Source organism: Trichechus manatus, unplaced genomic scaffold, assembly GCF_000243295.1.
Source record: "Trichechus manatus latirostris isolate Lorelei unplaced genomic scaffold, TriManLat1.0 scaffold00112, whole genome shotgun sequence".
NCBI classification, from domain to species: domain Eukaryota; kingdom Metazoa; phylum Chordata; class Mammalia; order Sirenia; family Trichechidae; genus Trichechus; species Trichechus manatus.
The window spans coordinates 5,415,489-5,430,872 of record NW_004444048.1 but is presented as its reverse complement, the minus strand read 5'-3'; the positions used below and the strand labels follow the sequence as shown (position 1 = coordinate 5,430,872).

Genomic DNA, 15,384 nt, shown 5'->3' with positions numbered 1-15,384 from the left:
GACATGCTTTTTTGCATTTGTTTAATACACTAAACAAAAAACTCCGAACTAGTAATTACTATAAAATATAGTTTAATTTTACTCTTTTCATTATTTACCACAAAATTTAAAAAATACCAATATACAGTGCAAATGAACTGGAAAAGAGCTAAAATTGTATAAAAGACAAACCTAAACTCAAGACTGTATGAGCAATGACACACGTACACCATACACCCCCAACAGCGATGAGGTCAGACACCAGGTTCCAGGCTGACCAGGATTTCTTTCTAAGGCCAGCTTTAACTGGGGCCGCGTCTGGAAAGGCTCCCTAAGCCAAAGGGAATGATCTTCCCAAACTTCTGTCAGAAAGCATTTTCTTATAAAACAACTCACACAAGGTACGTTACTCTAAGAACCTTCAGTGAATTTTTAAACTCAGAAATACTAGAGAGGCAGACTTAATCTAGGAACAAAATTCACACGTCTCTCATAGGCTCCAGGTAGCTTGGAAAAATTAATCTACTAATGAAAACAAAGTACTTTAGAAAGGGAAAAGTGGCACCTAGTGGACACTTAGCAGGTTTTCTTTATGGCTTCTGATAATTCTAGATGTTAGCCCTATTCTGCCCATAATACTCTGCTGGGCAGGATCAATCCCTGGAGAAGGACCACATTTTTGGTAAAGCAGAGGATCTACCTGCGCGGTAGATAACTCTTTAAGGTAGGGTTCATAACTGGACACCAATAAACAAAGTCTAGTAACTAGCCATTGGCTATTTCATATACGTGTGCCCCAGACCCTACAGAGATTCTTCAAAGACTTTGACAACCAATATAGCCTTTCCCTCTTTCTACACTGTAAATAAACACTTACCTTTATTACATTTGTTTACTGAAAGTCTCTCTAGTCTGTATTTTCCCATGTGTCTTTCTGTTTCTCAATGGATTTTCAAATTTAGGGACTACCATATCGGGTCAATATATACTTCAAATTTTATCCAATTTCTGGCTACTATCATGTAATAAAAGGATACCATTTTTCAAGTGTTACTAACTTTAAAAAAAAGTTTCAAATTTGGTACATGAGTAGAGGTTCACAGTCACGTGGCTGTATTGAATCAAGGATCAATAAATACTAGTTCTTTAAACAACAGTATTTAGAGGTAAACATCATTTATGGCATAATCCTTTGGTCTACTTCAATAATACTTGGTTAATAATAAAATGTTCTAGAGCAGCACTGTACAATAGCAATAATGTCAGCCATATAAGTAATTTTAAGTTTTCTAGTAGCCACACTAAACAAGCAAAAAGAAAACACGTGAAATTAATTTTAAGGTTTTATTTGACCTAATATATCAAAATATTATCATTTCAACCTGTTATCAATATAAAATTGAATGTGGTATTTCACATTCTTTTTTTTATACTAAGTCTTCAAAATCCACATTGTATTTTAATTTACAGCTTATCTCAATTTGTACTAGCTATATTTCAAGTGCTCTATAGCCACATGTGGCTATCATACTGGACAGTGCAGTTCTAGAGTCCCACCCTACTGCTCCAGTTCTGTGAATTAGAATTCTGAGTTTTCATTCTACTCCATTACATTTACTGTACAAAGGGCAGGGATCAACAATCAATGCCCACAGAAGCAGGAGTCAAGAAATCAAATGATAAATATTGCACTGGGCAAATCTACTGCAAAAGATGTCACTTTAATAACCAAGTACATCTGACCCAATCACCTCAAGTGCATGCAAAAGCTGGACAGAGAAAAAGGAAGATCGAAGAAGAATTGGTACATTTGAATTATGGTGTTGAATATACCACTGACTTCCAGAGGAGTGAACAAATCTGTCTTGGAAGAAGTACAGCCAAAATGTTCCTTAGAAGCAAGGGTGGTGAGACTTCACCTTGCTTACTTTGCACATGTTATCAGGAGAGATCAACCCCTGGAGAAGGACAACATTCTTGGTAAAGCAGAGGATCAGTGAAACAGAGGAAGACCTTCAACAAGATGGGTTGACACAGTGGCTGCAACAATGGGCTCAAATATACCTAGTATTGTGAGGATGGCACAGGACCAGGCCACGTTTTGTTCTGTTATACACAGGGTCACTGTGAGGTGGAACCAACTCGATGGCACCTAACAACAAAACAGCATTATTATAGCAATAATTCTAAAGCTTAAAAAAAAATGAAAAAGAATGAGAGTGCTTTTCTTATGATGTACTATTTTCCACCAAAATGCATGAAATCAGTTTGTAGGAGAAAAAGTAACATTTAGCATACGTCATAAAAATACCTATTGCTTGTAACAGTAATCAAATGTTTATAGTTAGATGCACTTTGAGAACAGTAAACTTGGGAGAGCTACAGTATCATGCAATGCATGAATACTGTATTCTGAGGCCAAGGCAAGAAGACCTACAGAAAATATTTGAGTGCCTAATAAATGATCAAACCATGCAGAGGACATTCAAATAGTTGCGTATTTGCCCATTGCTCTATGAAATAACCCCTCCTCTTGTAAAGAGAAAAAACTGTTTCTGTACAAAGCAGCAATGGTCTACTTCTAGAAACTGTCTCTCTAATCCTTGCATCATGAAGATTTGCCCTGCCTGCCTTTGAGGCCATCCAACCACAATGACCTATCCTGCTACCACTGGCTTGTGTAGACCACCTGGAGGCCAACCTGCTATGTGTGGTTTAGTCCCCCAAAATGTTATATTGGTAACAGGCCCCTCTACTTGACTTAGAGAACAGAAGTGATCTTTCAGGTTTCTTCAGACTTAATCATAATGCTTAGACTCCTGTAAACCAATCCCCAACTTCCAGAGGTTTTTTTTGGCTTATTCTACACCCTGGTGTCTCTTGAGGCCTCAAGTATCAGAACCACGAACACTGTATTAGCTCAAGAGTACAGTGTGCCAGTATATCCTTGCCTACGTGTTCACTGCAGATTTCATGCTTGAAGAACATTTGCTTTCGGTTATAGCCTTTTGGTATATTTGCTATTAAAATGCCCGATGAAAGTTCTAACCTATCACCTACAGCCTAATCATGCAGAGACAAAATAATGCTTTGTTTTGGAGAGGGGCACTGAGGGAAATTTGCTGGAAAGGTACAGCACCATATAGAGAAAGAAAACTGGATTTGAACCCCACATCTGAGCCTCAGGGTTTCTCCCATTAGCTTCCCAGTCTATCTGACTTGCATTTGTGAGGCACAAAAGGGAATATATGGGAACACACTTGGTAAACTATTAACAGCTATTAATACGGTATTATGAAAGCATGATCGTCGAAAAGGTAGATAAACAGCATTCTAAATATTCTTAATTCTTATACTGAATTTGAGCCACCACTGGATTAATTACTGGTTGAAAAATGTTCTGCGAATTTTTAATTATAGCAAGATAATTGGTTTTTAAATTATTTCTCATTGCCTCATGGTTTTAAAAATGTACTTACCGTTTATATCATTACCTTCCATTACATGCAATGATGACTATATTTGCCTAATAATCTAGAAGGCCACAACTAATTCCTGAGTCAGTTAATTAATCATTTAACCAGTGAGACTGCTGCTTTCCCAAATGTGTATAAAGAAATTGTTTTATATATATTAAACATTAAAATATATATAATTTAATGTGTGACTTTACACAGGACATTTGATCTGCCTGGGCCTGTTTCTTCCTGTAGAACTAATCCATCACTAAATACACCTTTTCAGCATCAAAAACCTGACCTACCTATAATGAAAATCTTAAGTGGTTATATTAAGAATAAATTTTATATTACCAAGATTTAGGGCACAAGATGGCTCTTTCTTTTCTGTAAGTAAAGTTGAAACACAACTTTTTTTCCTGAGTTTTATATAAAAAAATCTTCTCACTTAAAAACCATCCTGAACTGTTCAACTGAGCATAAATATCCTAGCTCTGTTCTTGCCCAAGTCTACAAAGATGGAATACAATATTCATTGTGATTAGGACTATAAATTGCACTGTCCTTTTAAATGTTCAAGTACTCACCGTTTTCCTAAAGTGTGTAAGCCCTACCCTCAGTTAGGAATGAAATATGCAAGGAATGGAAATGGTCCAAATAACACAGATCTACTATTATAAATGAATCTAAGACACAAGGAAAATGTCAATATATTAAATTTCTCAAAGTCAAAAATTACATCAAAAATAAAAACAAAACCAAAACAATATGTATGTGATATTCTTGGTTAAAAATATTTTAGCAAAAATATAGCCACTAGTGGGTTTTAAGCCATTTCACTGAGTAAAGAGGGCTGTAATAAACTCTGAGATGTTCTAGTGGGAGGAGAACATATTTCTCCATACGCCTGTGACAGTAAGGTGCAAATCTATAAAATTTGGTAGAGCATTAATAGAAATAAAAGATAAAAACGGTATCAGTACAGTACTGAAGAACATACAGTTTCTTGTAAATGAAATGCTTTAAAACATTTCTCATTTTTAGAGTTAAAAATCCAAGGCTAGAGTGTCCATTGGATGTCACTGAAGTCCCCAGGGTCTCCCAGGCCCCCTTCTGCTTCTAAGTAATTCATGAACGCAGCCATGGCTGTGTCGTCATTGTCACACAGGGCATCAAAATCCAATTGGCCACCATCATCTATTGAATTAAAATACAGGGCTGTGTAAGTAAAGGTGCTCAATAAACTCATACATGCACACATTTGAAGGTTATAAAATGATTATCATAAAAAATGGCAAAGCAAGACTAGAGTTCCTTACCGCGGATTTTTGAGGGCCAACTATATGTCTTAAATCGCAAAAGCCTGGTATGTTTTTAAATGGGTCACTTATTTTTATAACAATCTACTGTCAAATAAATTGCACTTAACTCATTTGATGCACAGAACTGAGCTAGTCTATGAGTTTTCTAATAGAAAATGACGCTGCTAAAGGGTACAACCAGAGAGGTGGAAGTCGGGGGCTGGGGTTGACGTGTGCTGGGGGACAGTCTGGAGGGAGAAATTTAACTTTAATTTGTCTTGTGACAAAACTTTATTTGTTTAATTCGAAAAAAAGAAGACAGACAAAAGCACCATCTTCTAAAAATTTCTTATAAAAGGTGGTTAACCAGATTTTTTATTGAAAAAGGAAATAAGAAGGAACCATGGAAAGAGAATTTAAGTTAGAGATAAAGAAGAGGTTCTAGAAAATGAAAGTGAAAACACAGATAAAGATTAACCAAAGTTTTCTAGATATCTTTCAAAGTACAACAGAATGAGATGATTAGTGTGTGGCTCTGTGTGAAGCCGATACCCAGGTTCCTTCTAGTCCTTTGATTGTCTTTAACATACATTTTCAGTAGAGCAATCAATATCAGTTATGGCGGACATGAAATGGTGTCATTTCAATTTACTCAGTTTGGACTTTGCATAAGCATTATTAAGATGAATGATTGCATCTTAAGCTTTTAATGATTTGCATTCTTAAAAAATCCTTGGAAATTCCTTGAGAATGGACATTTTCTTCCTAGATAGAAATATCTTCTTTTTTTTTTTAATTGTATGTATTTAACATTACCCATAACTGAATCAGGTGATAACTGAATTTTTAATGACTAGTTCATTAAGTAACATTCATTTAAAAATCAAGAGTGTGATTATTCTATTTTAGAATTCTAAACGGAAAAATTTTAGTTTTAAAGCTGTTTGCTTCTCTAGAAGTCTCCTGTGCCTGAGAATCTGGTGATTAAGAAGAAGGTATTTTTTTTTTTAAAAAAACTAAAATGGCATACAGTTGCCAACGAAAACTTACTGAGGAGTGGTTCGTTACCGTGGAGAGCAACAGTGCTCTGGTTTTGCCTTATAGCTTCTAGCTCCTGTATTTCAGAAGGGCTTTGTGGAATCAACTCCTTATCTGATACCTGAAAAGACAGTCAGAATAATAAATAGTTAGTAAGGTTCCTACGTGAATGAAATAAACTCTTAGCAAGCCCTGGAAACCCTGGTGGCATAGTGGTTAAGAGCTCAGCTGCTAACCAAAAGGTCGGCAGTTCAAATCCACTAGTCACTCCTTGGAAACCTTATGGGGCAGTTCTACCCTGTCCTATAGGGTCACTATGAGTCCAAAATGACTTGACAGCAACGGGTTTATTTTTGGGGGTTAGCAAGCCCTCGTGGCACCAGTGGTTAAGCGTTCAGCTGCTAATCAAACGGTTGGCAGTTCAAATCCACCAGCTGCTGCTTGGAAACCCTATGGACCAGTTCTACTCTATCCTATTGGGTAACTTTGAATCGGAATCCACTCGACGGCAATGGGTTTGGTTATTTTGGTAGCAAGCAGTTACCGGATATAGGCCTGCCACTGGCATCACCACTGCCCATGGCGGCTAGTACTTACAGACTACTCCGCACGCATCCTCTCCTTTCGCTTTTGAAACACTGTGACACAGCTGTATTACAGGTCAGGAATCTGAGGCCTGAGGTGTTGGAGCCATGATTCTAACCCTAGTTTATCTGACTCCAAAATCTATAGTCTTAACAACCATATCTAAAGGTACATACTATAAGAAAAAGTTTTGGATTAAGAAGGAAAAGTTCATGACCAAATTGCTTTGGATTAAAGTTATTTTCATATTTTTAAAACGATGGCAAAACTATACCTCATATGAAACTACAATGGGAAATACTGCTTTGGAGTGGGAACAGATTAAACTTGGTGCTTTAACCAAAAAGTTCTTTACATAGTTAATAGGGCAAGCAACAGTAACTCTGTTTTATACAGTTACAGGCCAAACACTCTAATATTCAATGAAGCTCACCAAAATACTAAGAAATAATTTACCTATATTGTGTTATTAAGTTTATACACTTTATTTATAGAATGCCTACATAATGTACACTATTTGGAGACACGTGTTTATTACAATGACTTGAATTCCTGTTTCTAGCATACTGCCTGGCACAAAATTGGCACACAATAAACATTTGCTAAATAAATGAATAAATAGCATACCAAAAGATTCAAGATATGTGGATAAAAATACAAATACAGTATCTGTACTTTCAATTTCCCTTGGTCCCTGGTCAGATTTAATTTTTCGTTTTTCCTATATTCTTACACCACTTAATTTATACACCTACTTTAGAGCTTTTTGTTGTCTGTGCTACATCAGAATTATACTGTATGTGAATCTTCCAGATGTTTAACACTATGTTTAGTCATTTTTGTATATGTACAAATGCATTTCATGTAGCTAGTATTTTTTCAATTGACTAAATAGTATATGTTCTTATTTGTGGCTTATATTATTTAAACTTTTTTTCCAGACCACAACCAGTACATTCAATCCACTGAGTTAGAACCTATGAAAATAAGAATAACAATAACAGCTACCACTGATTGAGAACTTACTGTGTGCCAGGTACTGCTTTATTTTTATTTGTTTGCTTGTTTTGTATAAACTCACTTAGCTCTCACACTGTTCTAACAGATCGGTGCTATTATTATCTCTATTTTACAGATGAGGAAATTGAGGAACAGAGAGTTTAAGTAATGAGCTTGAGGCTACTTAGCAGTAAGTGTCTGAGCTACAATTTGGACCCAGGCATATGGTTTCAGCGACTTCATTACCCACCTCTATTCTATCTTGCCTCTTAAAAATCACCAAATGGCTGGAAAGAATTCATTTGTTTTTCACAGGATGGCTTCTTTTCCCTACTAGGAGCAAATTTTATTGGTCATTCATTGAATGAATATTATTACTTACAAGTGTACTTACACTCCTGCAGTTTACTGTGGTAGTATCTTTCCTTAGATCTGTTGGACTTGAATCACCAAGGGGTGAGGCAGACTGTAACCTTTAAAAAGTGATACATAAAGCCATTTGTTCTAATTGTATATCTTTAGAAGGAAAATTTCTCCTCTGAAAACATAATAATCTACTGATAATATATAGTAATGAACTTGAGAATGACTATTGTAACAGTTTTCACAATTAGACCGACTTGTTAGGTGCCAGACTTATTTTTGACTCTGAAGTGTTGAAAACCTTACCGTCGTAAATAGAAAAATAACACTTTGAGGTAAAAGCTCTTAAATAAATCATGTTCTCTGTCTTAATACAGCACATGGCAAAAGAATGGAAAACATAGCATACTTGGTTTAAAACAGGGACTCACATCAAGAATCAGTACCTGGTCAAGTTACTGGCAGAATTGAAAGTAAAGACACATTAACATTCTGCAACATTTTTAAAGTGGAAAATGTTTCATAGTTTTATAGTAAAACATCAGCACCAGGTACAAAATCAATGCAGTACATGCAGAGAACAGAACCGCATAAACCTAACTTTATGTCTTTAGGTATTTCCAAGGAAGCAGCTGAGAAGAAATTACAGAGGAAGAAACTGAAACCGAGGAATGAAATGAATTAGGTAGGGAAACTCACGCGATGAAAAGACAGGTGATCTGTCTGGGAGATTTTCCACAGTCAAGGTAAACAGCCTGGCCAGCTTTTTATTCTGAGGTTCACTTTTAAAATCACTACCTGCTCATTGATTTAAAGATGAAAGCTACACCCATCCCAGGCTCTTCACTACCAGATTAATCTTCTGAAACATGACTTTCATCATATTAGCTCCCTGGTCAGAAACTGGTTTTGAAGTACTTCCACTACTTGACTCCACCTTATTTAAAACTCCCCACTGCTCACTAACTCAACTCCTCTCTCAAGTCACCTTGTTGTTCTCTGAAACCACCATGCTTTCTCCCACCACCTCCATACTGTGGCTGAGGTTCCTTCTAATGCTGCTTGGCTGTATCCTAGACATTCTAATGCCATCCAGCTGTCTTAGTTAACTTTACTGCTGCTATAACAAAAATACCACACGTGGATGGCTTTAACAAACGGAAGTTTACTCTCTCACAGTTTAGGAGGCTAGAAGTCTGAATTCAGGGCGCCAAATCCAGGGTAAGGCTTTCTGTCTCTGTCAGCTCTGGGGGAAGGTCCTTGTCATCAATCTTCCCCTGGTCTAGGCGCTTTTCGGCGCAGGGATCCCAGGTTCAAAGGACGCACTCTGCTCCCGGAGCTTCTTTCTTGGTGGCATGAGGTCCCCTTCTCTCTGCCCGTTCTATCTTTTATATCTCAGAAGAGATTAACTCAGGATACAACCTAATCCTGTGAATTGAGTCCTGCCTCATTAACACAACTGCCCCTAATCCTGCCTCATTAACATCACAGAGGTTAAGATTTACAACACATAGGATAATCACATCAGCTCACAGAACGGTGGACAACCACACAATACTGGGAATCAGGCCTAGCCAAGTTGACACACATTTTGGGGGGACACAATTCAACCCATGACACCAGGTATCAACATCTGGCTCAATTTCTGCTTCTCTTAAAATGCACTTCTAAATCCACTGAGTTTTTTTCATTACCTAAGTCACTGAGAGTTTTAAAACCTTAAAATTGGAAGAAAAGTTGGATCCTATACTAAAAGTCAGTACAGGGTTAACTATCAAAAATGTGTGAACTACACACTTGAGTATTTAATAGTATACTATATGGTACTATCTGTTCCACATAACAAGTTTTGTGAAGAGATTCACTAACAAAGTGTATAATGGATCATATATGTATATGTTTGTGCATATGTTTTATAATATTTTTAATACTTAAAGTATAAAAAAAAAAATCCATTGCCATCGAGTCAATTCCAACTCATAGCGACCCTGTAGGACAGAGTAGAACTGCCCCACAGGGTTTCCAAGGAGTAGCTGGTAGATTTGAACTGCTGACCTTTTGGTTAGCAGCCGAGCTCTTAACCACTGCACCACCAAGGCTTCTTAAAATATATAGCACATACTAATTATCCAATAAACTTTTTTTTCCAAAAAAATAGGCGAACTTATAGCACATGACAAATAGCTCACAGTGACTTTTTCCATTTAATTTTTTTTTTTAATTTAAAGCTAAAAATTCAAGCTGTACAAAAAGGTAGAAAATAAAAAAGCAAAAATTTCTCTCGTCTTCTACATCACCTGTACCCTAACACCCAGTCCCATGTATGAGAAAGTAACTAGTCGGAGTAAACTTTTTGTATTGTTATATAGTATACTGTGGAGTATCAGGTCACTTCTCTCCAATTCCCAAATCCAAAACACTCTGGAAACTGAAAGATTTTCTGTAATTCATTTGGCAGCAAAACCTGACCTTGACTGACGTGAGGCTTTTTTTTTTTTTAATCCTACTTTGTCCCCCTTATTATGCATATTTACATTCACTCCAGAAATACTTTAAAGCTTTTTATTATGGAACATTTGAAACAGATATAAAAGTTGATAACATGATGAAATCTCATACACCCACCAAACAGCTTCAATACTTATCAACTCATTCCCATCTTGTTTAATGTAAATATCCCCTTACTCTTGCCCCTTCCCCCCATGATTTATTCTGTAAGTACTTATCATTGCAGAAATATTGGTATATTTTATTACAGGTTGCTGCTCATGATTTAACTGCTCTCTGGGTTTGTAACTCCTTCAAAAAAAAACTGAATTCCAAAACACTATCTAAATTCCAAAAAAAAAGAAAAAAATCTGATTTCAATACATAACTGGTCCCAAAGATTTTAGATGAGAGATTGTGGACCTATACACACACACACACACACACACACACACACACACACACACACATCATTCTTTTTTCCTTATACAAGTGGGATATTATACACACTATTCTTTTTTTCCATTCCTGTGCTTTTTAGTACTTCCCATGTATTTTAAAGATCTTTCCACATTAGTAGAAACAGAACTACCTCATTTTTAACAGCTGCAGAGTACTCCATTGTATGGATATTCTATAACCAGTTGCTGTTATGATAAATATTTAAATCACTACTATAAACAATGCAGCAGTGAACGGTCTTGTTCATATTATCTTTGCATAACTGTGTAAGAATATTTGCTCCTGGGGTAAAATTGCTAAGTCTAAGATAACGTACATCTATATTTTTGATGGATATTCTCTAATTGCCCTCAAAAGTGGTTGCACTGATTTATACTCCCACAGTTTAAGAGTTCCTGTTTTCTCACCTCTCACCAACATTGAATATTAAGTGAAAACTGTATCTCATTATTGTTTTATTGTGTATTTGTTTTTAATTATGAATGAGGTTGAGCAATTTTTTAAGTTTCTTGGCCATTTTGTTTTCTGTTCATGTCCACTGTCCAACTTTTCTTATTGAATAATTTTTAAAAAATTGCTTAGTAAAACTCATCATATATTAAGATAATTAGTACTTTTAATTATATGAATCACATACATTTTCCTCAGTTTATAATTTATGTTTTAACTTTGTTATAATGGCTATTGTTATGCTTAAGTTTTCAATTTTTATACAATTAAATTTGTCAATATTTTTCTTAATGAATTATGGATTCTGTGTGATGCTTAGACAGGACTTTTCGAATCGAGATTATAAAAATCCATACCTATGTCTTTGAAATAGTTTCATAGTTTCATTTTTTATGTTGAAATCTTTTATTTATCCAGAATTTACTTTAATAAAGAATAAGGTTGAGATCTACTTTTCTTTCCAAATGGTTATATAGTCATTATAATGCCATTTGCTGTTAATCCATTTCCTTCCACTGATTTAAAATGCCACTTTTCCCATATAATAGATTTCCATATGTATTTGATTCTATTTCTGAATGCCACTCTTTTCCATTGATATATCTTTCTGTTTGTGGATTATACTGAACTGTTTTAGTGACTGTAGCCTTATAACATGTTTTAATATCTGATAGGGTTAGTCTTACCTCAGTACTTCTGTTTTTCAGAATTTTCTTAGATATTCTAGTATGGTTAGTAACATTTTGTCAGATTCCAAAAAACCAAATGCATGGTAGTATTTTGACTGGATTTACATTAAATTCATATGTCAGTTTAGGGAACACTGACATTCTTACAATACTGAGTCTTCCCATTAAAAAACAAACTATATCTGGAAACTTACTGAAGCTATCCTTGTCATAACGTAGGATTTTAAGGTTTTTTTAATATAGGTTTGAATAGTTTTTGTAAACTTTACAAACGTTTTATGTTTTTTGTTGTTACTATAAATGGGATCTTATCTTCCATTATATTTATGAACTGATTATTTTTGTATATAGGAAAACTATCTTTTGTATACTGGTTTTGTAAACATAATAGTAGCTAGACTTGTGGAAATATTTGTAACAATAAAACATTACCTTTGTAAATCCAGAACTTCATTTGCAATATCTGTTCCAATACTACCAGCACCAAGTACTATTCCAGAAGACATTCCAGGCACACTACTATAAGACTGTCTAGAGAGTTCTAAATAATAACAAAAAGAAAACTCCAATTGGGAATTTTTTAAAAGCATATAACATTATTCAGTAGCTTTCAATTCAAATATATTTCCTATTTTCTAGTTTTAAAAAATAGATAAGCTGCATCCTAAAATTTTAGAAAACATTCATCCCTGTGTTACAAACACAACTCATGTGGTTCTAAGATACTGATGAAGAGGTGATATGAATCGAATGTCTAGAAAGTCATTTGAGGTTCATTACAGACAGTTTCTTCCCACTTTATTCTCCATACTGAAGCCAGAGAAATACTACTTCCTAATATTTTTATTTTTAATTATACAAGTAATATATTAATACACTCCTGTGGTAAAAAATTAACACAAATAAAGCAAAAAGTCTCCTTTAATGCTTTTTATTAATTTGTCCAACAGATTATTTATTGAATGCCACAACGTATATGGAGTTATCCTGTAGGGACAGATGATGAGTAAAACACCATCCCTGCTCCTGAACAACTCACAGTTAGTGGAGAGCCAGTCAAATGGACAATTGCAAACAATGTAATATTGTAACAAACGTGAGCAAAGTGCTATGAGAACGTTAAGGAAGAAATGGAGTGACCCCTCCCAGTTTCATCTGGGATAATGGTTTGCTTCTGGATTTAGCCTCTTACTTCTAACTGAAGCTGGGATTCCCACAGCCCAACCCATAGAAGTTTTTTCAATTTCACCTTGAAATTCCTTCCCTCACCAAGACAGCAAAAGATAATGACTTAATAATAATAATTCTTTTATAATAATACATATTAGTAATAAGTCTTCTGTCATCTAAAACTAAGCTTACCTTCTGATGATTGAGAATTGCAAGGAAGTAATGTTGCTTTTCCAGTCTCACTGTGCCCCCTAGAATTAACAAACACCATAGGATTTTTTTTTTAAGGTGAAGGAAATTGTTAAAGCAACTGCATTAGGTTCTGTATATTTGATTTGTCAATTCTTGAACCACTTATGTTTTATATTGTGTAGTGAAGAATTCAACCTTGTCCAAAGAGAGGTCTGGCCTTTGCTCTCAGCTGTTGGAAGGTAATCTTTAAGCCCTTGGAAAATCATGCTTTATAGGAGTGTCTTTATTTAGGGAGGGGACTAGCTATGCCAGAAAGTCTAACAATGTGATTTATGGTAGGAATTCTGAATCACATGCGGTATGAGCTTACTCTCCAGAGGGGTTGGAAACTGAGGTCAGCTACATGGGTTGTTGGCCATGGAGCCCCAGTTAAGAGTCTGGACACCATAGCTTCCCTGGTGTCAATACTCCATGTGTATCGTCACACATCAATTCCAAAAATATAAAGCAAACTTTTAGCTTAATTCTGAGAACTAACACCAATGAATTTGCACAAATGAATTACTCAAAATATTTATCTCAAGTAATATAAGGCCAGAGGAACATACAGTTTTAATGGTTTAACAAGGTGAGAAAAGAGAAGCAAAGACTACTCATTTGAAATTAATATAAAGGTCTTAACAACGTAAGAAAATTACTTACAAAACTAAAGTGTTGATGGACACAATATATTCCAGTTCTTTGGTCCAAGGATTTGTGAAACTAAACCACTGGCTTTTTAAAGTTATGAAAGAGCCATCTTTTGCTCTGAATTTGTAAGAATCTGTAAATATTTTCTCCTTACTCTGTAGAACTTAACAAGAAAAGATAATAATCAACATAACACTCTATTTTACCACTATAAAAATAAATCCTTTGAGGATTAATTCAAGCTTTGGATTTCACAGGAATGAGAAATTAAGAGTTGAAGCTATAATTAAGTTTCCAAAGAAAAAAGTACCCCTTTCAATACATACCTGCTCTGTGCTTGTCAGTCAAATTACTATGGTCATCTTGATGAAAATATTCATAACAAGAAGTTCCCAAAAGTTCCTGAGGCAGATATCCTAAAATTGCTGTTGCCCTGGTTTTAAAATTGAAAATAAATGTCAGAATTGGTGAGTGTACTCCCTCCCAGAATACTGTAGGCTCATAGGTGGTCAGGACTGAGGAAAGGAGGCTGGGGGATGAGTAACCCATGTGTATCACTGGGGTCTCTGTGGCTCCCTTTGACTGCCCTTGGCCCAGACTGGGGCTGCAGGGCAGAATGAACGCCCAGGCACAGGGCCAAAAACTTGACCCAGGGTATGCTCTTACCACCATTCATCAATACAGCTGTGGCCACAGACCATGCCCAATTTCTGTCCTACTGGTTAAAAAATATTATGCAGGTTTACATTTTTGCTTGAACAAATTTACTCACTTATCCATATCCTTATTTCATTTAAACTTTCACTCCTCGTTTTGAAGCCTTAAAAAAAATCCAGTAGTGCTACTAAGCCACATCTTTTAATAGCCTTAAACATCCCATTGAACTCTAATCATTATGTCATGTAAATGTTTTACCTTTGATCTACGTAGACAAATTTTCCATTCACTGCAAACCGGGTTATAAATTCAGTTGGCTTGACTTTGATCTCTCCGCTGTTCTGTGGGACAATATATGGATGTAATCTTCCGATGGCAACAAGGCAAGTAAAATGACTGTCTTTCTTACTGTCCCTTTCTTCTTCCATTCCAACTATATTTGGAGGCCAGCTTCTCAAGTAACCAGTGCAGTGGATAGTATAGAATTTTCTGTGATCTAATTCAAAAGTTAAAAAAAAAAAGGCATTTGAATCACTATGAATAAATTCTTAAATATATTACACTGACATTTATAATAGTTATAATTGTGCTATCAAATGCTGTTTAAATATGCTAAAATATGAAAGGGAAACGGTATACTGCATTGAAAAGAAATCATCAATCTTGCTTATTTTATTTAACAACTTTCCCTTAATGAGTTATTTTTCCCGGAATTCAGTTATACACACTACACCAACAAGCTGACAGATTGCTTTAATTTAGGTTTAAATAGGTCTATAGATTAAGATATTTCCTAGTCAATTTTTCAATTACAGTAATTTATATCTGTCAGAAAGATTAAACTTCATGCCCCCTTGCTCTTAG

General features: G+C 35.3%; 1 protein-coding gene across 1 annotated transcript in view; it reads right to left on the bottom strand.

Moving 5' to 3' along the window:
- Nucleotides 1–4,497: 4,497 nt before the first annotated feature.
- BMAL2 (basic helix-loop-helix ARNT like 2) overlaps nucleotides 4,498–15,384 on the bottom strand; it is an 88,001-nt gene continuing 77,114 nt past the window's right edge. The window contains exons 10-17 of the mRNA XM_023738101.1: nucleotides 14,779–15,016; nucleotides 14,190–14,296; nucleotides 13,876–14,026; nucleotides 13,174–13,232; nucleotides 12,244–12,352; nucleotides 7,755–7,833; nucleotides 5,789–5,897; nucleotides 4,498–4,634 (exon numbers count right to left, since the gene is read on the bottom strand). Coding sequence (XP_023593869.1) covers nucleotides 4,498–4,634; nucleotides 5,789–5,897; nucleotides 7,755–7,833; nucleotides 12,244–12,352; nucleotides 13,174–13,232; nucleotides 13,876–14,026; nucleotides 14,190–14,296; nucleotides 14,779–15,016 — 989 coding nt within the window. The remainder of the gene's footprint in view (nucleotides 4,635–5,788; nucleotides 5,898–7,754; nucleotides 7,834–12,243; nucleotides 12,353–13,173; nucleotides 13,233–13,875; nucleotides 14,027–14,189; nucleotides 14,297–14,778; nucleotides 15,017–15,384) is intronic.